The sequence below is a fragment of the Rhinatrema bivittatum genome, chromosome 6 (genome assembly GCF_901001135.1).
Source record: "Rhinatrema bivittatum chromosome 6, aRhiBiv1.1, whole genome shotgun sequence".
NCBI lineage: Eukaryota > Metazoa > Chordata > Amphibia > Gymnophiona > Rhinatrematidae > Rhinatrema > Rhinatrema bivittatum.
Genome location: NC_042620.1, coordinates 208,187,503 through 208,214,059, shown reverse-complemented (window position 1 = coordinate 208,214,059; position 26,557 = coordinate 208,187,503). Strand labels below are relative to the sequence as shown.

At 46.3% G+C, this 26,557-nt stretch overlaps 1 protein-coding gene across 1 annotated transcript in view; it reads right to left on the bottom strand.

Moving 5' to 3' along the window:
• The window catches only part of VPS16 (VPS16 core subunit of CORVET and HOPS complexes), a 245,123-nt gene that overhangs the window by 64,775 nt on the left and 153,791 nt on the right, over positions 1–26,557 (bottom strand). The window contains exons 15-16 of the mRNA XM_029606500.1: positions 16,993–17,101; positions 16,761–16,895 (exon numbers count right to left, since the gene is read on the bottom strand). Of these exons, the coding sequence (XP_029462360.1) occupies positions 16,761–16,895; positions 16,993–17,101 (244 nt within the window). The remainder of the gene's footprint in view (positions 1–16,760; positions 16,896–16,992; positions 17,102–26,557) is intronic.

Here is a 26,557-nt window from a genome sequence, read left to right as displayed (position 1 = left end):
CACATCTACTTGTTCAAGACCTCTCATGATCTTAAAGAGCTCTATCATATCCCCCCTCAGCCATCTCTTCTCCAAGCTGAACAGCCCTAACCTCTTCAGCCTTTCCTCATAGGGGAGCTGTTCCATCCCCTTTATCATTTTGGTTGCCCTTCTCTGTACCTTCTCCATCGCAACTATATCTTTTTTGAGATGCGGCGACAAGAATTGTACACAGTATTCCAGGTGCGGTCTCACCATGGAGCGATAGAGGCATTATGATATTTTACGTTTTATTAACCATTCCCTTCCTAATAATTCCTAACATTCTGTTTTCTTTTTTGACTGCTGCAGCACACTGAGCCGGCGATTTTAAAGTATTATCCACTATGATTCCTAGATCTTTTTCCTGGATGGAAGCTCCTAATATGGAATCTAACATAGTGTAACTATAGCAAGGGTTATTTTTCCCTATATGCAACACCTTGCACTGGTCCATATTAAATTTCATCTGCCATTTGGATGCCCAATCTTCCAGTCTTACAAGGTCCTCCTGTAATGTATCACAATCCGCTTGTGATTTAACTACTCTGAATAATTTTGTATCATCCGCAAATTTGATAACCTCACTCGTCGTATTCCTTTCCAGATCATTTATATAATTATTGAAAAGCACCGGTCCAAGTATAGATCCCTGAGGCACTCCACTGTTTACCCTTTTCCACTGAGAAAATTGACCATTTAATCCTACTCTCCGTTTCCTATCTTTTAACCAGTTTGTAATCTACGAAAGGACATCGTCTCCTATCCCATGACCTTTTAGTTTTCTTAGAAGTCTCTCATGAGGGACTTTGTCAAACGCCTTCTGAAAATCCAAATACACTACATCTACATGTTTATTAACGCCTTCAAAAAAAGCAGATTTGTTAGGCAAGACTTCCCTTGGGTAAATCCATGTTGACTGTGTTCCATTAAACCATGTCTTTCTATTTGCTCTAAGATTTTGATCTTGAGAATAGTTTCCACTATTTTTCCCGGCACTGAAGTCAGGCTCACTGGTCTATAGCTACCCAGATCGCCCCTGGAGCCTTTTTTAAATATTGGGGTTACATTGACCACCCTCCAGTCTTCAGGTACAATGGATGATTTTAATGATAGGTTACAAATTTTAACTAATAGATCAGAAATTTCATTTTTTAGTTCCTTCAGTACCCTAGGATGCATACCATCCGGTCCAGGTGATTGGCTACTCTTTAGTTTGTCAATCTGGCCTACTACATCTTCCAGGTTCACGGTGATTTCATTCAGTTCTTCTGACTTATCACCCCCTGAAAACCATCTCCGGAACTGGTATCTCCCCAACATCCTCATTAGTAAATACGGAAGCAAAGAATTCATTTAATCTTTCTGCAATGGCCTTATCTTCCCTAAGAGCCCCTTTAACCCCTCTGTCATCTAATGGTTCAACCGGCTCCCTCACAGGTTTCTTGCTTCGGATATATTTAAAAAGGTTTTTATTATGAGTTTTTGCCTCTATGGCCAACTTCATTTCAAATTCTTTCTTCGCCTGTCTTATCAATGTTTCACACTTAACTTGACATTGCTTATGTTTTATCCTTTTTTCTTCAGATGGATCCTTCTTCCAATTTTTGAAGGATTTTTTTTTTTTGGCTAAAATTGCCTCTTTCACCTCACCTTTTAACCATGACTGTAATCGTTTTGCCTTCCTTCCACCTTTCTTAATGCGTGGAATACATATGGACTGCGCCTCTAAGATTGTATTTTTAAACAATGTCCATGCCTGTTGAACACTTTTAACCTTTGCAGCTGCACCTTTCAGGTTTTCTCTAACTATTTTCCTCATTTTATCAAACTTTCCCTTTTGAAAGTTTAGTGTTAGAGCTGCAGATTTATTTATTGCCCCCCTTCCAGTTATTAGTTTAAATTTGATCATGTTATGATCACTGTTGCCAAGTGGCCCCACCACCGTTACCTCTCTCACCAAATCCTGTGTTCCACTAAGAATTAAATCTAAAATAGCTCCCTCTCTTGTTTGTTCCTGAACCAATTGCTCCATGAAGCAGTCATTTATTACATCCAGGAACTTTATGTCTCTAGCAAGTCCTGATGTTACATTTACCCAGTCAATATTGGGGTAATTGAAAACTCCCACTATTATTGCACTGCCAAATTGGTTAGCTTCCCTGATTTCTCTAAGCATTTCATCTTCTATCTGACCATTTTGTCCAGGTGGACGGTAGTATACTCCTATCATTATACTCTTACCCAACACACATGGGATTTCTACCCATATAGATTCTACTGAACATTTAGTTTCTTGTATGATCTTTATCCTGCTGGACTCTATACCCTCCCGGACATAAAGTGCCACACCCCCACCAAGTTGATCCTCCCTATCATTGCAATTTAATTTGTACCCTGATATAGCACTGTCCCATTGGTTATCCTCCTTCCACCAAGTCTCTGTGATACCAATTATGTCAATCTCATCATTTGCTGCTATACACTAACTCTCCCATCTTATTTCTTAGACTTCTGGCACGGGCATACAGACATTTCAAAGTGTGTTTATTTGTATTAACAACCTGCTTTTCAGTTGTTAGGGATAATTCAAAAATCATTAGCTTCGATGATTTTTTACATATAGGCACATGGACTATGTTTGCTTTTAATGGAACCCCTCTGTTGGGATGCCCTAATTCTCCTGTTTCATTAGTATCCTTCAAAGGATACATTTCTCCGAACCATGCATTGCTGAGTGACTGTCTGCTTTCCCCCCTTGTTCTAGTTTAAAAGCTGCTCTATCTCCTTTTTGAAAGTTAGTGCCAGCAGCTTGGTTCCACTCTGGTTAAGGTGGAGCCCATCCTTTTGGAAAAAAGTTTCCCCAGTTCCTAATAAAGCTGAATCCCTCTTCCCTGCACCATCGTCTCATCCACGCATTGAAACTCTAGAGCTCTGCCTGCCTCTGGGGACCTGCACGTGGAACAGGAAGCATTTCAGAGAATGCTACCCTAGAGGTTCTGGATTTCAGCTTAACATATAGAAACATAGAAATGACGGCAGAAGAAGACCAAACGGCCCATCCAGTCTGCCCAGCAAGCTTTCGCACTTTGTTTTTTTTTTTCTCTCACATACTTATCTGTTCCTCTTGGCTCTTAGTAACCTTTTTTTATTCTGTTTCCCTTCCACCCCTGCCATTAATGTAGAGAGCAGTGTTGGAACTGAATCTAAGTGAAATAGCTTAATTTAGTTAGGGGTATTAACCACCGCAATAAGCAAGCTACACCCATGCTTATCTGTTTATTCAGACTATGTAATTCAGTCCTTGTTGATTGTTGCCTGAATATTATCCGAAAGAGTAAATAACCGATTCACAAATTATCTTTCTATTATCCGAAAGAGTAAATAACCGATTCACATCTACCCGTTCTAGACCTCTCATGATTTTAAACATCTCTATCATATCCCCCCTCAGCTGTCTCTTCTCCAAGCTGAAAAGTCCTAACCTCTTTAGTCTTTCCTCATAGGGGAACTGTTCCATTCCTCTTATCATTTTTGTCACCCTTCTCTGTACCTTCTCCATCGCAATTATATCTTGTTGCTATTTTATATAATTATGTATGTTTTATTTTGCAAACCACCATGATCTTTGCAATGTGCAGTAAAATGAATGATTTTAAATTAATACATAAATAAATAAGTATTTTTATTAATTAAGTTGACTTAGAAATAGCCACTGCTATTACTAGCAACGGTAACATGGAATAGACTTAGTTTTTGGGTACTTGCCAGGTTTTTATGGCCTGGATTGGCCACTGTTGGAAACAGGATGCTGGGCTTGATGGACCCTTGGTCTGACCCAGTATGGCATGTTCTTATGTTTTTAGATCCACCTTTCTTCATTCCCCCCTGCCGTTGAAGCAGAGAGCCATGCTGGCTATGCATTGAAAGTGAAGTATCAGTCTTGCTCCCCTGCCATTGAAGCAGAGAGCTATGCTGACTTTGTTTTGAAAGTGAAATATCAGACTTGCTCCCCTGCCGTTGAAGCAGAGGGCTATGCTGGATATGCGTGAATTGTCAAAATTTCCTCCCCTGCCGTTGAAGCAGAGAGCTATGCTGGATGTGTGTGAAGTGTCAAACTTCCTCCCCTGAAGCTTCCTACCTAAAATCCTAAATTTGGCTTCCAGAACTTCTCCCACATTTTCCTATGTTTTTGGTGCCCACATGTACCACGACAGCCGGCTCCTCCCAGCACTGACTATAATCCTGTCTAGGTGATGCATGAGGTCTGCCACCTTCGCACCAGGCAGGCAAGTTACCAGGCGGTCCTCACGTCCACCAGCCACCCTGCTATCTACATTTCTAATAATCGAATCACCAACTATGATGGCTGGCCTAACCCTTCCCTCTCTCAGTGCAAGAGGACAATACATCACCTGGAGAGCAGGTCCTTGCTACAGGATCACTTCCTGATACACCAGGGTGATGTTCTCCTACTTGGAGACCTTTCTGGTCCAAGGCAGCACTGTGGCTGCCAGACTGGATTTGGGACGGCTACTATGTTCCTGAAGGCCTCATCAATGTACCTCTCTGTCTCCCTCAGCTCCTCCAAGTCTGCTACTCTAGCCTCCAGAGATCGGACTCATTCTCTGAGAGCCAGGAGCTCTTTGCACAGAGTGCACACATACAATAAAAAATCATACATGTGACACAATGCAAAAGAGTGGAAAGCCCCCCTCTTGCTGCTGGACTGCTGCCTTCATCTTAATTTTATTGAGTTCCTAGTTAAGTTTAGGACACTAAGGGAGTTGGAATGAGAGTACTTTAAATTTACAGGTGAATTTACTAATTAATCAGCTAGTATAGCTAATACATGGAGAACCAACTCACAGGGGAGGTGGGTGGGTTTCATAAGGACTGATATCCTGCTGACCTTGAAGAACAACTGTTACAGGTAAGCAACTCTACTTTTTCCCTGGGGACAAGCAGGATGGCAGTCCTCACACATGGGTGAATCCCTAGCTACAGACTGACCAAAACAGGACAAAGCAGGGAAACCCCATAGTGCTGAAGGTACCACTTTTCTTCCTTTTGTAAGAAAGACAGCCAACCCAAAAAGGGGTCTAGGAAGGAAAAGAGCTGGATTCTACAGAAGAGAGACTAACAGGACAGCCAGAGACAAAATCAAATGCATAGCATAGGCACCTAAGGCAGGGGAGTGATGCGAACTTAGGGCAAGAAGCACACTTCATCTCACAGAAAGTAATGCAGTCAAAATTTCCCAACAGTGAACCCTGACAAGCACCTGTAGGCCTAGATCCTCCTGTGGAACTGAAAAGGGCATAAAAATTCCAACAAGAGAAGAACTCTTGGATGAAGACCGCAGTTTCCTTTGGTGAAACAAGACAACTGAATGCCTGGGCTGAGAAAGCCCTCCAAAAAGAAAACTGCAGTTCACAAGAACCTGAAGAGGAAGAACAGAATGCATTTGCCTATGGACACACAATGATGGACAGATAATCACAACAGGCACAGAAAAACAAACAAACGCTTGGAAGAAAAGGGGCAAAAAATTGGGTCTGCGGTAGACCAGATGGCATGGAACCAAGACAGCCAAGGAATGAAAGGGGCTACCCATCTAATGGGATTGTCACGGACTGACAGGCTGAAGTCAGGGAGCACCCCAACGGAGGCAGTACAGGGGCTGCAGGACAGGACTGGAGCTGGTCTTCTGCCTAACCAACTCTCTCTCCCACAGTTTGAGCCCTTGGGTTCTGGGGACTGGTAGGACTTTTCTGTGGAATATCAGGGTACAGACTGGGAGCTGAGGTCAGGCGTAGGCTGGATGAGGCAAGGCAGGCAACTGGATACAGGGACTTGTTGAAGACTGGATGCAGGAACTGGCTGAGGGCTGGATCTGAGGCAAAGGACAAGGGCAAGCCCTGGGGATAGACAAGGGACTGGACTTGGCAGGACAAAGACCAGACAAGGACAGGACTGAGCTAAGCAGGGACAGGACTGGACTAGACAGCTAACAGGGAACAAGAAAGCCCAACAGGGCATGAGACTGAGCAAGATAATCCTAGTAGACCTGGAGGCTGTAAAGTAAAATAGAAAAACACGAGGGCACAGAGCAAGGGTGGGAGGGCTGGAAGGGCCCAGAGCAAGGCAAGAGTTCTGAATGGGTCTCAAGGCAAGGCAGAAGGCCTAGATAGGCCACAAGGCAAAGCAGACGACCTAGATAGGCCACAAGGCAAGGCAGAAAGCCCGGAGATCAAAGTTAGTTAAGGCAGAAGGCCCAGTTGCCACAAAGCTAGGCAAGGTAGAAGAGTGAGGTAAGAGTGGCCAGGTTGGGTTAAGTAGGGCTGAAGCTTGGGTTTAGTAGGATCAGTACAGAGGTAACTGGCAAGGTAGTGAGCAAGGCTCGCTGAGGACTCCTAGTGGAGGGAAGACTGCGCAGTAGGCTGAACCCTGGCACAGGAAAACTGCACAGCATGCGAAACCATGACAGGGATCAGCACTCTAAGATCCTGAGCATGGACGGTGAGCTGCAGTTGAAGCGCACCCTATCCTGGCATTTCTATTAACAGGTATATCCTCCCACCAGGCAGGATAAGCACAGGCGAAATGGAAAGCACCTTGGTCTACCAAGTGAAGTACTTACTTCTCTCGTCATAATTTATCAGCTTAGTGCCCATCTTCTCCTTCCTCTCTCATCCCTCCCCCTCCTCCTTCCTATGCAACTCTCCTACCTCCCCCTCCTTTCCTTCCCCTGACACTCTTACACTTATTTTTACCACTACAACCCTGTAAATTGCCTCAGCGCCTGTAAATCGTTCCAGCGCCCCCATTTGGTATCCTCAGCGCCTGTGAATTCTCCCAGCGCCTCCCTTGGCACAACTGTTTGGCACACCCCCTTATAACTCCCTTGTCACACCCTGTTATAACTGATTCCTTGTTATAGTTTTTTCCCTGTTTTAATCTTAATACCCCTCCCAGTTGTAAATATGTTTATTGTAATATGTTTTTTGTAAAGCTCTGTTTCACTGCATTACTTGTTCTCTGGAAACCGATGTGATGTTCCCAACGAATGTCGGTCTATAAAAATGTTAAATAAATAAAAATAAAATAAATAAGTACAGAAGGCCCGAATAAGGCCAAAAAATAATATCAGCTGCTTCATATAATTTGGCTTCTTTTGTGTAAACATTTTCCTTAGACCATATGTCTGCATGATTTCCTTCTGGGTAATATAAAATTTCTGATCCAGGAAATGTTTCAGTCAGGTCACAGTGAATGTAGCTTTATCTATTTTAAGTTTCTGCAGATTGGGTTGTTCTTCATCTTCACTGTTTGTACTGTCTGCTTCCTTGGGATTCAAAACAATATCACTAATTTTAGAATCAGTAAGATTGTGAGAAACTGGAACATTATTGTTCAAAGTCAACCCATTCTCAACTTTAGCAATACTGAGGTCTGGAACTACGTTATTTATTGCTTGAGCATATGCATTAGCTCCCTGATATCAGCTCTCCTCTCTGTAAAAGTGCCCTTTCAAAGCACTATCTTCCTTTTTTATATGATCCATACCCACAAATTGAATAGGTAAATAAGAGGGAACACGTTCAAATTCTTCAAAGCCTGTGGACAACTATGTTTACCAAAGTCTACTAATTTGCACCTGTGTGTGTGCCAGTTAGGGATGTGCAGAGGGACGCCATACGTTGCATTCTGAATTCGTCTTCGTCAGGGGGGGCAGATACCCACATGTACCACGATGCCCACCTTATCGGGTGGCCCCCCCTTGCATTCGGCAAGGGGGGCCCCCGATACGTTAATGCGTTCATGGATATTCGTTTCCCGGCTAAAATTGAATTAACTACAACCCCTCACCCTCCTGACCCCCCCCCCCCCCCCCCCCCCCCCATAGACTTACCAAAACTCCCTAGTGGTCCAGCGGAGGGACCAGGAGCCATCTCCTGCACTCACGCCCTCGGCTGCCGGTATTCAAAATGGCGCCAATAGCCTTTGACCTTACTATGTCTCAGGGGCTACCGGTGCCATTGGTCGGCCCCTGTCACATGGTAGAAGCAATGGATGGCCGGCGCAATGGATGGCACTGACAGAACCATGCCAAATCCAAATGAGGAGGTCCTTGTAATGTTTAGTATTTAGCCATTCGCATTACAATGTTTCACAAAATATAAACTTAAGAATCATGTCTATCAGTGTCCTTACATCCTTCCCTCCATTATCGGTTAAATGGATAGCACATACCTCTCTCTTTTCATTCTTGGAAGGAGCTCTGATTTTTTACATCCATCAGTCATGGGGAATAGGGGAAAGACAAATTGAGAGGATAGATTTTTTTTTCTTCTGTTGGGGATAAATTGCTGATGAGATGTATGTTTTTGTTTAAGTATGTTATTCTATGTCATGATCTAACTGTGTATGTGTCTTTGTAATCCATTGAAATTTGCTTTGGCCACAGACATATGTTATGATTTTGGGCAAGTCACTTTATTTCCTGTTATCTCCCATGTAGCTTATAAGCAGGGACTCATTGCTCTTGCATGCAGTTTGTTGTAAAGCACCCTGGTTTAGGGTGCTATTAAATAATAATACATATAAATACATAAAGATTTGCACATGGAAATACAAATATTAAACTCTTCCTTTTTTATGTATTAGTAGGTGTCTTTCAATTACTAAATTGCCAGGAAAGTTACACATGTAAGTTGAAGACACAGTCAGAAACAGGTGCAGACTTTTCTGTTTCTCGGCTTGCAACAAGTTGGGGGCAGTGAATCAGGAAAATAAAAAAAAAAATAGGTTGCAGGCAACAGGGAGGCAGGAGTAAGAGAGAAAATGGTGGCCTCAATTTCTCGCCACAGCCTCCCTCTCTCACACAAATACACCAGCCCTGCCTCTTGCACAAAGAGCTACAACTCTTGCCTCTCTGTCACATGCACACATACACACAAACTCAACATCCTTCTCTCTCTCTCACACATACATAAAGTCTCACTCTGTACACAAACAGCCAAACCCGTCTCCCTCATGCCTCTCTCTCTCTCACACATGCACAAACAAACACATTTTGGAACTTCACACTCACTGTTTACTTTTGGATATTTTGTGTACTCCATGGATTGCACCTTCCCAATCTTGCATCAGTTTATTTTAAAATGGAAGTGTTAAGACGTGCATGTTCATTTATATTCTGCTTGATTGCGCTGCGCTCCATTTATTAGCTCTGAGGTGTGCAGCCCAAGCAGTATTGAAAATTCTGCTAGTATGGCACATCTCCAAACCTAGTAAAAACTAAGAACAGTGTGAAACTGATACAATCGGAGGAGGGAGGGATAGATGATGGTGGGAGGACAAGAAGATGGATGCCAAAAGGATGAGCAGAAGAGATGCAAGGAAGTGAGAAGAAGAAAAGTATACAAGGAAGGAGAGGAAAGAAAGTGAATGGAGAGAGGAGAGGTGATACAGGAAGAAAGAGGGAGATGAGATACATGGACAGAGGGAAAGAGTGTCATCTTTGGCTGGACCTTAATTATGGAACTCGCTCTCGATGGAATTAAAATTACAGTCTATCATACTTTCAAGAAAAATGTAAAAGCTTGGTTATTTAGACAGGCATTTGGAGAGGAAGTATCTTAAAAAATTACAAGTAGAAGCTGTGAATGTGAAAACGAGGCCTTTTAGCTCATGAATCTTTATGAAGCTTGATTTTATATATTTTTTTTATTTCTTTTAATTTTATCTGTATTTTATTACACTTAATTTCTGTTATTTACATATTTTATAATTTAGATTTCATGTGATTTTAATTATAATTCTGCTGTAAACCAGTATCATTGTTACCAGAATATCGGTATACAAACAAAATAAATAATATATAAAGAGTCCATCCATGCCACATCCAGACAGGAAGTCTGGAGCAGCAACAAATACAAGGAAGCAGACCCCAGGTTTGCAGGAAACAGAAGACAACGCTAGGCTGTAGAATCAGCACTGGGTAACATCCCAACAATACTCCCCCCAGTTGACTCCAGTAGGGAGTTGCCACCAAGGCTGACTTCTCAGTAAACAGAACATGAACTGAGAGAGAGCCTCCTGAGGAAGAAGTTCAGATCCTCTCCACCGTGGTATAGAACAGGGATACTGCAAGAGCCAACTCCTACAGAAACAGGACTTCCTCACTACCCTGGAAACCTAGAGGGTACCAGGTCAGGTTCAGTCTGATAGCAGAACAAACTGTTCACCAATCTGGCATAGGTGTGAACCATGATAACTTGTACTTCTACCTAATAACCTCATGGCCTACAAAGTAGAACTTCTGCAGGAACAAGAACCATCTTGTCTGTCTATGAATGCTGCCACAGACTGGGTTATACCCAAAAAGTGTAAGGAGAACTCTCAAGTGACAGCAACAAAGGTGTAGGAACTCTGACGAGATCCTCTTTCCCTAATACATGCACCATGGATATAGTGAGTCATCTGGAGGCACACCTGCCATCAAGATACAGATGGGCAAAAACCCTCTTGACAGAGATCGGGCCCATACCCCAGACACACCAGCAGGAGCAGTCACTAAAGGAAAGTATGCACATTGCACCCAGCAGGTATCAGAAGAAGTATTCCCATGTGGAAGAAATCTATATATATCATTGGAGAGCAGCCAAGAGAATAAGTGCTCATGCTTGGCATAGGGCTCTTGGATCCAGCAGGGAACAGAGAATAGCTGCCAGTCAGAAAAATGCCCTCCCCCCTTTGAAGAATGGGAAGCGAGAACCCTCCCCCCTTCTCGGGGTGGAAAGCATGGCACCCAAGAGGAATCCCAAAAGGGTTGCCTCTAGAAAACCCAACCACCATATCACCCCTCCCAGGAGGGATGGGAACGTACAAGCAGGAATCCGGTCAGCCTGATCCCAAAAACCTCCCTGCTCTCCGAACAAGTGAGGATCAAGAGGTGACAAAATCCAGCTGCTAGTAGCCGCCTAATTAGACTGGCATAGCCATTACAGTAAGTATAGGGACGCAAACGAAAATGATCCAATCGACCCCTGCTGCCGCCCCCATCCCCCTCCAGTCCCTTAAGGGAAGCCGCAAGAAGGGGTACCAAAACAGAAGAACCAAGGCTCCAGCTCGAGCAATGAATCTGCAAGGGACTATGTCCTGGAAGCTTCCCCATGAAGGGGATTTGAGTGTAAGCGAAGATGGGAATGGCCTAAAAGGCTTACCCCTTCCCCATAGATGGAAGACTCCGACACTATCATCCTAGTATCCACTTCAATTCTGGAGTGACCAGGAGCACAGTCTTAGGCAAGACATGTCAGTACACTGGCAGAGCGAATCATAGCATATTATGCTGCCAAGTGGAAACACACACTAAAGGGCAACTAGGACAGTAATGACTCTGCACTGAACTCCTGCTCTACAAGTGCATTGTCTCACACTCATGCAGTGGTGCACCATTCTGCTGACAGAGGTACATATGCATTCAACATTGCAGCGTCCATAAGCATAGCCCCACGACACAGCCTGGACTGGCCCCACGATAGGGCTGGCAACCATGCACTGTGAAAGAGCAATCAAAATGTGTGCAATGGTGCTCTTCTCGAAGGTGCCACACAGCACACCTATGGCAAGACATATGAGGGTGCCAATGACGGAAACGACAGTGACAGGGTCCTATGCGGTGATGGTGACAACGCCATCAAAGGCGCCCTGGCACGCCACGGTGCTGACAGTAATATCATTGTCCTTGACGCTGTAGCGCTTGGAGGAGTAGACGACTCTGACCGGTATCAATCACGCTTGTCTCACTCCACTGTCTCAATGATACCTTATAGAATCCACACGCACAGTGTGACAACAGTGTGCATAGCGCCACTGGTGCCCAGATAGTGTTGGGCTGTCACTGGGCAGCTCTTAACGGCGAGACCTTCAAGGCATCCATGGTGCTTGAGGACACCTGAAGAAGCTAACTGCAGGCTTAGTAATCAAGGCATCGATAGTCAACATTTGCCCCCCACCCCCAGCATGGTACAGCGTTGAGGAAGCTCATGGTGCCTGACTGCAGCCAGGGTGCTCTGCGGCAGCACCCTGTGGAGTCCACCCGTGCCGGCCAGTGCCCACAGCAGCCACAGCACAGTTGATGCTCACCAGTGACCAACCGTGTTTATGGCACTGAAAAACGTTGTATCCAGGGCACTGGGAGTGCACAACAGCGCCAAGGATGCTCAGTGGCACCCATGGTGCTCAACACCACAGACTTGACGGCATTGAAGGCAGACAGCTAATGGTGTACACAGTGCCTGAAAATGTCAATGACCTCACCTTACCTGAAGGCAGCGATGGTCTAGCAGCACTGATGGTATCCACATTGCCCTAAGTTGTTGATGGCCTAGTAGCCCCAATGGCGCCCACAATATTTGAATGCGAAGTTCCTGACTTCAATGCATTCAATGGCATTGGAGGCACTCGAAAGAGTGGAGAACACCATAACGTCCATGGTGAATGGCTTCAACAGCGTCTACAGCAGTTACCTTGACAGTGTCTATGGCAATCAATGAGCCTTGACGGCACCCATGGTGCTTGAGGTATCTATGGCACCCACAGCGCACAATGTTGCACATGGCACTCTATGATGCCATGGCATTTGACAGCATTGGCACCCATGGTGCTCGATGGCGTCAATGATGTTGTTGGTGCTCCATGGTACCCAAGAGCTCAGCGGCACCAACGGCACACATGATCCCCATTCTGGACACTGCGATGACGCTCTGTGGCGCCTACGGGATTCGCTAACATAGAAGGTACTTGCCCATGCTTGATGGTACTCTTGGTGCACAATGCCACTGGTGCACCCAGAATGTCCATTTCCAATGCTCAAGAGCCCTGGCGCTCAATGGCAACTATGGTGCTCGAGGCCCATAGTGCTCGGCTGTGCCTAAGGCACTCAACGGCATCAAAGGTGTCCATGACACCCCATGGCTTGATGACACTCGACCGCATCAAGGGCAACCATGGCATTAAACAGCACAGATGGCGACCATGGGGCTCGATATCATCCATGGTGTCCGACGGCATCGAGGGAGTCCATGGTGCTCTATTGCAACCTCCAACGCTTTCATCCACAGTCCTCAATGGCTCTTGCTTCGAGGGCAGTCTCGATAGAGTGAAGGGTGGCCACGGCTCATGACACATCCCTAACATCAATACATCAGACTATCAGTGCTCTGGCAAGGCCATACACAGGCAACCTATCTCTGGCATGGCAACAATGATGCAGCAGCAATGCTGATGGCCTGTGCTCATGCTCACCCTCTCTTTTGAGGAGAATGCAATGCCAGAGCTGACAAGCAGGACAGAAGTCTATATCATCCAAGGTACCAGAGGCCCTTGAAGACTAGTTCCTAGGAGTGTGGGGAGGATAAGCTCTTCTCCCCACAGGAACAATCCAATCCTCATTTCCTTCACTGACTGGAGCTCCATTGATGACCGGTGGCCAGACATCATATGGAACCCCTGCCTGGGCAAGAACTCAGGCAAGTCCCCAGGTCCAGAGTCCTACACAGTCCACAGGCAGACTGCATACTGCCAGTCCCACAAGCACCTGACAAAGGCACAGGCAGACAGATTAAGGAAAAGACAAAGAAATTAAGCTGCAGATGCAGCATTATTTATTAAGAAAAGAAAGAAAATTCTGTCAGGCCGCACTGCAAAAGGCCCTCCATGTGGCCAGCAGAGAGCTTAAATAAGAGAAAAAAGGAAAACAAAAAATACCGCAAACAAAGGGTATGAAAAAGACTGTTAGAAAAAACAGCTGCAGCTCCAGAAAAAAAATCACAGCAGTAGCTGTGAGAGAAAGAGCAAAGCTGGATACTGCAACCACACAACTCTGCAGAAAAAGAGGGACTGAGGGGCTCTGCTTAGGAGGCAGATAAATAACCATAGCTGCACATGCTCAGTAGAGCATTCTGAAAGCTCTAGATGCTTTGAGATCAAAGTTCTATGATGGGCTCCATCAGATGATGTCACTCATGTACGAGGACTGCCATCTACTTGTCCTCTGAGAAAGAATTGTGTTTAGGGAAAACAGATTTTGGATTATTTTTGTAAACTAGTAAAGGTTAGCATTTTTAAATATTAAAACTGTGAGTTTGCAATCATTACTTACATTATAACTGAGATTTATTTATTTAAAAGTATTTATATACCTTTTTAAAAATAAATTTTTGTCAAAACGGTTTACACGACTAAAATAAACATAAAAATAATCAAAATAAAAACGAGGTTTCAAATATACATAAAATAAACAATAACTAGTCAGAATGCTAGGATTAAAGCTTTTTATAAAATAAAAGATTTGATGCCATAGGCTTATTTATCTAGGGAGTCGAGTAAGGAGGTGATGATAGAAAAAATGGAGATTGTATTAATATTGCAGGGGGAGGGAAGGGTAGGGAGAAATGTAGGATTGAAAAATGTAGGGAATGAGGCTTGTAAAAGATGGGAGTGACTATGCAGGTATGGATTGATATATGAGTAATTGTTTAATTAGATGAAGTATTGAATGCAAGCTGAAAAAGGTGGGTTTTGAGAGATTTTTTAAAGTGAGAGGAGTTAGATATTGAGCGTAGGGGGTTTGGTAATGAATTCCAAAGTATTGGTCCGGCTATTGAAAAGGCCCTTTTTCTAGTGAGGTCTAGTCTGGCTTATTTAGGTGAGGGGAGGTGAGATGGTGAGAGTTCTAGCTCCTAGCCAATTCATCACTAGTTTGAGCTCCCCGCCCCTCCCCCCAATTTCCCACCTAAATCAGTCAAGTTTTTTGCTATATAGATAACTTCCTAAAAATTAGGAGGAAAATTTTCAGAATAAAAGTCAATTAGTGATTTAAAATAGTTTGTAAATAGCAGCTTGGTTTTACTAGAGGTAGGTCTTGTTAGACAAATTTAATCAATTTCTTTGACTGGGTGATTAGGGAGCTAGGCTGGGGTGCACACCAGATGTAGTGTACTTGGATTTCAGCAAAGACTTTGACACAATGGCACATTGGTGTGGATCCTAAAGTGACTGGGTTAGAAACTAGTTTAGTTGGAGATGACAATGGATAGTAATAAAAGAAGGAGTTCACGCCAAGGAAAAAAGGGTTCCCACTTGTATGCCACAGGGATTGGTCCTCAGCCCAATCCTTGTGGAGCCTTGGTATTCATTTATTTTCATTAGTAAAATTGTGAAAGCTACCTGAAAGATGTGGTAAACATGTGGCTTTGGCTGCACGCTGTTAGGCTGGATATTATAGGCATAAGAAGGCGGCTCTTGATGATGTAACCAGTCCCAGTTAAGGGGAAGATCCCATGCTAGCGCCACTTGCTGCAACAGTGATGGGATGATACCTGACCCCTCTCTTGACTCAACGGCCCAGGTGGACGGTCTCCACACCACACAATGGCTTTTCATATTAATCAAGCCATTGTGTTACCCATGTTTTTGTCAAAGCTACATGTGCATGAAGGCCTTTCATTCCTTAGACAGTTAAAGAGAATTGGCTTATTACAGAAAAGAACTCAGCCATGTTGTTCAGCCTTGCAACTATTTGTCTCTTCCTTATTGTCCTCCAGACCAGTCTAGTTGATTGGGTTTTTCATGGCGTGCCCCCTAGTCTTATTATCTGAGAGTAAATAACTGATTTACATTAACTTTTTCAAGTCCTTTCATGATTTTGTATACCTCTATCATATATATCAGGATTCAAAGATTTTCCCATAAGTATATTTCAATGGATGTGCTTCTATACAACTCCATTGCAATGATTTCCCGAATCCAGCGATGAGACCAAAAGCTTACAAGCCAAGAATCATGGGTCTGATGTCAATGGTATAACCTTCTATTTGATCAAATGTGACACTACATATTGTTGTAAATCAAATCAAATTGTAAGTGGTATGGTATGAACATAAGAACATAAGAAATTGCCATGCTAGGTCAGACCAAGAGTCCATCAAGCCCAGCATCCTGTTTCCAACAGAGGCCAAACCAGGCCAAAAGAACCTGGCAATTACCCAAACACCAAGAAGATCCCATGCTACTGATGAAATTAGCAGTGGCTATTCCCTAAGTAATGGAAAGATGTGAATGTGATCAGTTTGAGTGTTTGTGATTGGCTGAGATTTTACATAAACAGTGACCTAGATAATCTTACTTGGCTGGGTTCTCCAAATATTAAAGGTGGGCTACAGACTACAATAATTTAATATCCCTCCAAATTATGCTCTGATGGGATCATTTCATTATCTTCCCCACTGTGAACTTCTAGAAATAGAACTCTCCTCCCTCTTCTTGGCCAAATTGATAGAGCCTGTATCACTATAGGAAAGAGGGTGGGGATTTTGCTGCAAGTATGGGAGATTCTATTCCATTCTAGACCTAAGAATCTTGAACAAATTTTTTGTGAAAAATAAGTTCAAGATAATTTCCCTGGGCATTGTAATTCACCTTTTAAGAAAAGGAACTGGTTATGTTTTCTAGATTTCAAGGATGCCTATACCCACATTGAAATACTCCCTGGATTTATCTGTGATTCATTTCTATTGCATATTGCCCTTGGCCTAGTAATGGTATAGTGAGCAATGTTGTTGCCAATCAGGGAAACAGTCTCTGCAAGGAGACCTTCAGGTCCTCTGACTACCAGTTCTCCAGAACAGGTCCTTTCAAAGTTATAGGCTCATATATTCCTATTCATGTACCTTTATAGCAAGCTCCATCCTTCCACAGGCATGTGCCCTAGCAGCAATCTCAGAGTATGAGATACCCGGGGTGTCCCCAAGCTTTTGATTGATGGCTTGTGCCACCTCTTCATCAGACTTGTCCTTCTGTTGTACCTGTAGAAAACAGAAACATGTTTTCAGTTTCTTTTTGAAAGAAAATCATCATCAATAGAATTACATTTCTCAACGAAACAGAACACACTAGCAGTACCTTGTAGCATGCCCAGTGAGCCAAGATCCGGCTAACCCCTTGGAATTCAGACAGCCTCAGGTACTCACAGATTTTAATAGCGAGAGGGTAAAGCCTTCGTAAAACTAACCTAAAAAAGAGCAGAAGCAGTGTATGTGCTGGCCAATGTCACACTAAACAAGCACTTTAAAATGTATAAAGTTGGTCAGCAGAGCATAGCATAGTAAATGCAGAAGCAGCTCAAGTTAGGACTACTAGAGTTCGGGAGTTTCAGAGAGATAACATCAATATTCAACAAATGTATATGGCTAGAATCAGATTTTACACACACGAAAAGGAAGAGGAGAACAAGTATACAGTCCAAAAACTTAGTGTTGTCAATCAAATATCTTCTTTACTTTTATTATTTTATAAGTGGCTACTCCAAGAGCTCAATACAGTATACAGCAGTTGTCAACCAATTTCCCAATATTCTTATGACTTGAAGTTTTCTACAACTTGTGCTTCACGGGGTGTCATCTATGTGATTATCTGCCCATGTCTTAAATTGTATGTGGGCAAAACTACCAGGCCAGTACGGATTACGATTATCGAACATCGGTCCAACATTCGGACCGGCCGAGAAACAGTACCTTTGGTCCCTCACTGGACCTCTCATGCACACACAGAATCTGATCTCAAGTTTCTGGTTATAGATGTTATCCCCCCCCCCCCCCCCCCCCCCCAGCACAGGGTGGTAACTTTTCAGAAAGCTTGATACGTAGGGAACAGAAATGGATATTCAAATTGGACTGTTTATCTCCTAAGGGACTGAACAATGAAATAGAATGGTTTAATTTTATTTGATATTATCTCTGGATGTCTCAGTATGCCTCCTTTCTAATTGGTGTATGTGTTCTGTGTTGGTGCGATCTTATTGGCGCAGCATTTCACGCCAAAATACAGCCCTTTAAATCGGCGTCTCTGCTAGTACTGCCCGCTCTCCCTTGACTCAAATATGGACTATTCTTAAGGTATGTGTCCCGGCGCTATGTGTGAATTTGTCCTTTTGCTACAGTCCGTGATATGTAATTATTTGTTTTACTTTCAGTATTTGAAATTATTAGTCCCTCCCGACGCAGCTCTGGGCAAAACACGGTCCGTGGAGGGGGACCTGGTTGACAACTGCTGTATACTGTATTGAGCTCTTGGAGTAGCCGCTTATAAAATAATAAAAGTAAAGAAGATATTTGATTGACAACACTAAGTTTTTGGACTGTGTACTTGTTCTGCTCTTCCTTTTTGTGTGTGGATAATTGTTGGAGAGCAGCATTTCTCCTATATACTATTGTTGGATTAGAATCAGATTTTAGTCAGACTCTGGAAGAACTTCACTAGTTACCAATTACATTTAGGAGCCAGTTCAACATTCTTTGTATTATTTAAAAATGTTTACACCACAAAGGTAAACATTACCTTTCTAGTCTTCTTAAATATTACAGTTGTGCTGAGAAGTTTACATACTCCTGACAGAATTTGTAAATTGTGTAGCATTTCAAGTAAACATGAGAGAACAGCAAAATAGGTCTATTATTTTTAATGTTTCACGTTAAACTATCGATTCGAATTCACATCTTCCCTTGAAATCGAATCCATACTCAAGAACATGAAGCTTTCTTCCCATCCATCCGACCACCTACCTACTAAACTCTTACTTACCATGCCAAACACCATAGCCAAGCCTCTGGCTGATATTATAAATTGCTCCTTCTCCCAAGGAACTGTTCGTGACTCCTTGAAACTCGCTTCACTCAAACCTCTACTAAAGAAACCCAACCTGGATCCAGCTAACTCCGCAAACTTTTGTCCCATTGCCAATTTACCATTTATTGCCAAACTAATGGAAAAATTAGTCAACAACCAACTATCCAATTACCTACCTAGACTTCCACAACATTCTCTATCCTTCCCATATATTCTTTTAATATACCGATACTCAAGACAAATATCTTATCGTACCGGTTTACAGCAAAACAAGGGATAACCAGCGATATAGGACAAAGTTACAAAAAACAGGGTGATGAATTCAGGACAACTAAGAAAAAGAAAATTATTACTTACCTGCTAATTTTCATTCCTGTAGTACCATGGATCAGTCCAGACAGTGGGTTATGTCCCCAATCCAGCAGATGGAGTCAGCACAAGCTTTGAGGGGGCGTATCCATATATACTACTACCCCCTCTGCAGGAGTTCAGTATCGAGTATATCAAAGCCAGAGTAGAAACCCCTGAAGGATCAAGTTTGTGGAAACAGATAATGAAAACAATTGTAACCGCAACAAGTAACTGCAAACATCCTACCAACTTGTAGGGAGCTGTGAAAAACAGCGAAAAGAAATGACTGTGAAGACACAGAACACTGCGAGCAAGAAGTAGCGCAGAGCTGAGCAGGATCAAGAACCCAAACGCGGTGGGCGTCTGGACTGATCCATGGTACTACAGGAATGAAAATTAGCAGGTAAGTAATAATTTTCTTTTCCCTGTACGTACCTGGATCAGTCCAGACAGTGGGATGTACCCAAGCTTCCCTAAATCGGGTGGGGTCCTGCGAGGCCTGCTCGGAGAACCTGCTCGCCAAAGTGTCCAGAGACTGAAGAGGCGAGGTGCAGACGATAGTGCCTCGAGAACGTGTGTAACGATTTCCAGGTGGCTGCCCTACAAATTTCCTGCGAGGATACCGAGCGAACCTCCGCCCAGGAAGCCGCCTGAGAACGTGTAGAATGCGCTATGATTCCGGGTGGGGGAGTCCGACCCGACCCAATGTAGGAAGCAGCAATGCCGGCCTTCAGCCATCTGGCAATGGTAGTCTTCGAGGCCTGAGACCCCTTCTTAGGACCGGCCCAGAGTACGAAGAGATGGTCAGAGGTCCGGAACTCATTTGTAGCCTCCAGATAGAGGCGCAGAGTGTGCTTGACATTCAAGAGACGGAGAGACTTCGGCTCTGAGGAAGAGAAGGACGGCAACTCCACCGTCTGGTTCACATGGAATGCAGAAACCACCTTCGGAAGGAAGGAGGGAACGGTGCGAAGCGTAACAGATGGCCACAAGAAATACAGTCTTGAGAGTGAGATCCTTTATCGTTGCGCTGCGCAGCGGCTCGAACGGTGGTCCCGACAGGGAGCGAAGCACAGGTTAAGACTCCAGGAGGGACAAGGGTCCCGTAACGGAGGACGCATATGCTTGACACCCTTGAGAAAACGAGCAATGTCAGGATACTGTAGAAGAGAGCCCCCATCGCTCAACAGCGAGCCAAGGGCGGCCACCTGAACCCGTAGTGAATTATAGGCGAGCCCTTTTTCCACCCCCACCTGTAGAAACTGAAGGATCTGAGGTACAGAAGCCTTAGCGGGTCTCGTGGCCTGGCTGGTACACCACAGCTCGAACATAGGCCGCCGACGTCGATGTCTTTCGTGCCCGCAATAGCATGGATACTACCGCCTCCGGGTAGCCCTGACGCCGGAGGCGGCGCCTCACAAAAGCCAGGCCGCAAGACAGAAGAGTTCTGCCTGCTCGAAAAATACCGGGCCCTGATGTAGGAGCTGGGGGAGGTGCCCCAGCCTGATTGGCCCGTCGATCACCAGCTGTAGCAGGTCCGCAAACCAGGGTCGCCTGGGCCATTCCGGGGAGACGAAAACCACGGTCCCCTGATGGCTTTCTATTCTGCGGAGCATCCTGCCCACCAGGGGCCATGGTGGAAAAGCGTAGAGCAGAAGATGTGGCGGCCACGGGAGGACCAGGGCATCCACTCCCTCCGCGCCGCGCTCTCTCCGGCGACTGAAGAAGCGTGGAGCCTTGGCGTTGAGAGCGGACGCCATCAGATCCAAGTGGGGGGCCCCCCATCGATGGACGAGAAGTTGCATCGCTTTGTCGGAGAGAGACCACTCTCCGGGGTCCAGCAGTTGAAGACTGAGGAAGTCCGCCTGGACGTTGTCCACACCGGCGATGTGCGAGGCCGCTAGCCGGACAAGATGACGCTCCGCCCATTGCATCAGCAGCGCCGCCTCGAGCGCGACCTGCGGGCTGCGCGTGCCTCCTTGTCGGTTGATGTAGGCCACGGTGGTAGCGTTGTCCGATAGGATTCTGACTTCCCGGTTCCGAAGAAGCGGGAGGAAATGTCGCAGAGCTAGCCGGACCGCTCTGGTTTCCAGACGGTTGATTGACCACTTCGCCTCCACCGTGGACCACGTCCCCTGCGTGGCGCTTCGATCGCAGACTGCACCCCAGCCTGCTAGACTGGCATCGGTGGTCACCACCACCCAATTTGGCAGATCGAGGGACACGCCACGGGCCAGGTTCGGCGGATCCAACCACCAGCCCAGACTGTCCCTGGCATTCTGCGGGAGCGGGAGAATCATCTGGTAGTCCTGCGATACTGGTTTCCAACGGGAGAGGAGTGCCCACTGTAAGGTCCTGATGTGCGCGAAAGCCCAAGGTACAAGGTCGATGGTGGACCCCATCACTCCCAGGAGTTGCAGGTAGTCCCAGGAGGTGGGTTCTGGTAACGCAGAGAACCGTCGTGTGTGATCCCGCAAGGATTGAGCTTTGTCCTGGCGCAGAAAAACTTTGCCCAGTAGGGTTTCGAAGGTCGCCCCCAAAAAAACCCAAGCGTTGCGAGGGCATGAGGGAGCTCTTGGAGAAGTTCACTACCCATCCCAGGGAATGTAGAAACCGTACTACTCGAGTCACCGCTGAGCGTCCATGATCGAATGACTTCGCCCAGAGGAGCCAATCGTCCAGATAAGGATGAACCAGGATGCCCTCCTTCCGGAGAGCTGCCGCCACGACTACCATGATCTTGGTGAAGGTGCGCGGCGCCGTCGCCAATCCGAACGGGAGAGCCGTGAACTGAAAATGCTGGTCCAGAATTTTGAAACGAAGGAAACGGTGGTGGTCCGGGCGGATGGGAATGTGCAGGTAGGCCTCCGTTAAGTCCAGGGAGGAGAGGAACTCCCCCCGATGCACCGCCACAATCACTGACCGGAGCGTTTCCATGCGGAACCGGACGACTCGAAGGGATTTGTTGACTTCCTTGAGGTCTAGGATAGGCCGGAAGGAACCGTCCTTCTTTGGTACGACGAAATAGATGGAATAGTGGCCCGAGCCCACCTCTCCGAAGGGCACGGGCGCAATAGCGCCTATCTCCCGGAGTCTGTCCAGAGTCAGCAGCACCGCTCCTCTCTTGAGGTCCGAGCCACAGGGGGAAAAGATGAACCTTCCCTGCGGGGGGCGGACAAATTCCAATGCGTAGCCGTGTTTTATGGTATCCAGGACCCACTGGTCCGAGGTGATCCGTGCCCACTCCGCGTAGAAATACGTTAGTCGGTCCCCAATCCTGGGGACAGGGGAGTGGGCGAGACTGGCATCATTGTGAAGACTTGGTATAGGGGTTCCCGGTTCCGGGAGTAGTGCGTGCGGGCCGACGCCCGCGAAAGGAGCGCGACCAGGGCTGAGACCTGGGGGCGGATGACCGGGAGCCCGCCTGTCTGTATCCCCTGTAGCGCCGTTGCGCTCTGGCTCTGGTCCGAGAAGAAGAAAATGCTCTGGATGGTCGAAACCTATCCTCCGGCAGCCGATGAACAGCGTTCTCCCCCAGGGACTTGATGATCTGGTCCAAATCCTCCCCGAAGAGGAACTTGCCCCTGAAGGGAAGAGAGCCCAGACTTGACTTAGAGGACGTATCAGCTGCCCAATTGCGTAGCCACAGTAGTCGTCGTGCTGCCACTACCGAAACCATGGATCTTGCGAGGACCTGAAAAAGGTTGTACGAGGCGTCCGCCCCATACGCCACTGCGGCTTCTAGCCGATCTGCCTGGGCAGCCTCATCGGACGGCAGGTTCTGAGACGTGAGGGGTGAGACCTCGAAAACCCGCTTAAGGAAAACTTCCAACTTACGATCCTGTGTGTCCCGCAACGCCGCACCTCCCGTCACTGGGATAGTCGTCCTCTTCGTGACCGCCGACACTGCGGAGTCCACCTTTGGGACCTTGATGAGGTCCAGAAATCTTCGGGGAGCGGGTACAGCTTTTCCATAGCCCGGCTGCTCTTCAGGGAGGCCTCCGGGGTGTCCCATTCCCTGGTGAGAAGTTGTAAAAACGAGTCATGAATGGGAAAAGCCCGAGCCCTCGGCCGGAGTGCCGCCAGGACAGGATCTCCCTTCCTTGAAGAAGTGACGACAGCGGGAGCTACTGGGGCAGGCGGGTCTGGTGGCGGGTCCAAATCTAATTCTTGGATGATCTGCGGGATGAGGTCGTCCAGCTCTTCCCTCTGGAAGAGGCGTAGGGTACGCAGATCATCCCCCTCCTGCGTGCCGTCCCCTTGTCCCCCGTCCGGGAGGTCAAGTCCATGTCCCGCTGGGTCTGGCACCGCCCCCACTGCCGCGGGCGTGGATCGGACCCGGGTAGGGAGGCGGGAGGCCCCCACTCCCGGAGGGTCGGGGGGGGCCGGCGTCGAGGGCGACATCCGAGGGATCTTAGGAGGGGGGGGTCCCACAGGTGCTTCCAGCCCCTGCAGATAAGCGGTATGCATGAGCAGGATAAACTCTGGAGAGAACCCCGGCCTGCTCGGGTGCGCTTCGGGGGCGGCGTGGTTCCTGCTCCCTGGCTCTGGGTGCTTGGTTCCTGCACCAAAATCGGGGGAACACCCCCGCTGGTAGAGTCCTCCAGGGATCCGTTCTCCCTCGTGGCCTCCAGGGATCCGTTCCCCCTCGTGGCCTGCGCCTCAGGGCGCTCAGAATGTAAAATGGCCGCCGTTCCCGCCAAAAATGGCGGAGTGGCCGGCCCGCGCCGCCCGGGCAAAAAAGAGAAATCAGTCAGGGACTGTGAGGTACCTTCCCCCCCGGGAAGGCATCGTGCACAGATGCCCTCCCAGGAAATCCGGGACCCCGGGTCTCCGCAGGCCGCACAGCAGGACGGCCGCGGCATCGGGATCGCTGTAGGAGAAAAGAAAAAGCCACGGGGGGGGCCACGCACACAAAAGCGCCGCTGCGGGGGGGCCCGGTCGGCCCGCACTGCCCGCTGTCCGAAAATAGAGGAGGGTGCCGCGGGGGGGCCTTCCCGGCCACACGACCCGCCCCAGACATCTTTCCCTAAATGGCTCAGCAGCCCATGAGGAGCTGTAAAATGGCCGCGGATGAGGGAGTAAAGAGCGAAGAGGCCGGCTCCACCGGCTTTCACAGGCACCGGGGGCTGAGCTGTGAAGGAAAAAACTACAAAGGAAAAACAAACTTACCCCTGGCTGCAACGAGAAATAAACAGCAAGGCCGCAGAGAAGAGACAAGGAAGATAAGCCACTCCCCAGAAGTTGAAAGAACTCTGCCTTTTTTTTTTTTTTTTTTTTTTAACTTAATACAAACTTGATACAAACTTGATCCACAGAAAAAGACAACAACAAGCCATAATCAAGCAAGAAAGTGAAGAAAAAGGAGGGGAAGCCTGATTCCCCTACTCGCATCTGCTGGAGTCAGAAGATACTGAACTCCTGCAGAGGGGGTAGTAGTATATATGGATACGCCCCCTCAAAGCTTGTGCTGACTCCATCTGCTGGATTGGGGACATAACCCACTGTCTGGACTGATCCAGGTACGTACAGGGAAGGTAGAATTAGCTTAACATAGCGCTACTATAGCGAAAACAACAAGCAATTTATAATAGTAACTTGGAGAGAGATCTGGTAGGCAACTCAAACAGTTCTTCAAGGGGTGATTAGATCTGTACCGGGTGACGAAAGAACGGAGATGGTGTTGAGACTTGGAGGAGAAGGGGTCAGGAGGGAAGGGAGGGAGAAAAGACCAAAAGGTGGGTGTGGGGGGGGGGGGGGAACAGAGGGTTGAGAATCTAGCGGGGTGCCTTGCATTATTACAGGTTGGAGCAGGAGAGCAGCCAGAGTTATGAGCGTTATTAATGGAACAGAGTAGTTCTGAATGGAAATTGTGAATGTATATATATTTACAATCCCTTATTTGTGGTGTGGCCAATCAAGGGAAGGCTTGTTTGAAAAGCCAAGTTTTTAGTTTCTTTCTGAAGGTGAAAGGGCATTGTTCCTGGCGGAGCTCTGGTTTTAATGAATTCCATTGAGAGGGTCCGGCAGTGGACAACGCACGTTTCCGAATGGAGGGGTGAAGTGAGGATTTAGTAGGGGGTGCGTGAAGAGATCCTTTATATGCTGTTCTGATCGGTCTTGTAGAGGAGTGAAGGTTGAGCAGAATTTGGAGTTGGAGTGTGGATTGAAGGTAAATGGTTTTGTGGATAATGGTCAGGGTCTTAAACAGGATTCTAAAGTTGATGGGAAGCCAGTGTAAATTTTTGAGGATAGGTGTGATATGGTCTCTTTGCCTTGAATTGGTTAGGATCCTAGCTGCAGCATTCTGGAGCATCTGTAAAGGTTTTGTTGTGGAGGCAGGAAGGCAGAGGAGTAAAGCGTTACAGTAATCAAGTTTTGAAAACGGTATGGCCTGAAGGACTGAGCGGTAATCATGAAGGTGTAGGAGGGGTCTGAGCTGTTTTAGAACATGTAGCTTATAGAAGCATTCTTTAGTGGTGTTGTTTATGAACTTTTTGAAGTTCATTCGGGTGTCTAGAATAGCTCCGAGGTCTCTCACCTGGTTCACTGATGGTATGATGGGGTTGCTGGCGAGAGGGTTGCAGTCATTGGGAGAGATGATGAGGCGCTCCGTTTTGGAAGTGTTGAGGACAAGGTTGAGGCTAGAGAGGAGAAGGTTGATGGAGTAAAGGCAGCTGTTCCAGAAATTTAGAGTTTTGGAGATAGGATCTGTGATGGGGGATCAAGATCTGCACATTGTCAGCGTAAATGAAGTGTGTCAGGTTAAGACTTGCTAGGAGCTGGCATAGGGGTAGCAGATAAATATTAAACAGTGTAGGGGAGACAGAAGAACCCTGAGGTACTCCGTGAGTGGAAGATTTGTGTTCAATGATCCTAGTTTTTATCTTCCTTATGGAAAAAAAAATATATTAAGGGATTCTCTGACTGTAATTTAGCAGGTGTTATTTACATAATTCCCTGCCCGTGTCAGAAATTATATGTAGGGAAGACCATAAGGAAGATAAAAACTAGGATCATCAAACACAAATCTAATTTGAATCTGTTACGTGAAAATGCAACGCTGGTGGACCATTGGATCCGTTTCTCAGACACCATTTCTGACATACTTTTTTGTGTTAGAAGTTCCCACTTGTCCAAATCGTGGAGGTAATTTCTCAGAATTTTTGACTCGTAGAGAGCAGAAATGGATCTATACACTCAACACTGTCACACCGCACGGACTCAATAAAGAACTAGAATGGGTTCATTTTACTTGATTTTGATTGGCTTTACAATGTCTGGACTCTGATTGGTTGTTCTCCTATGTGCTGATTGGTCTGTCGTTTTTGGCGCCTTTTTTGTGATTGTTAAAACCCTCTCGTAGAACTGATGTACGCGCTCCCTGGAAAAATGTTTATGAAACGACTTCGGTATATAAAAAGTTTTTTCTGTAAGCTAAAGTTAAAAGGGTGTCTGTATTGTAGCCCACTTTAACATAGTCCATCTTTAT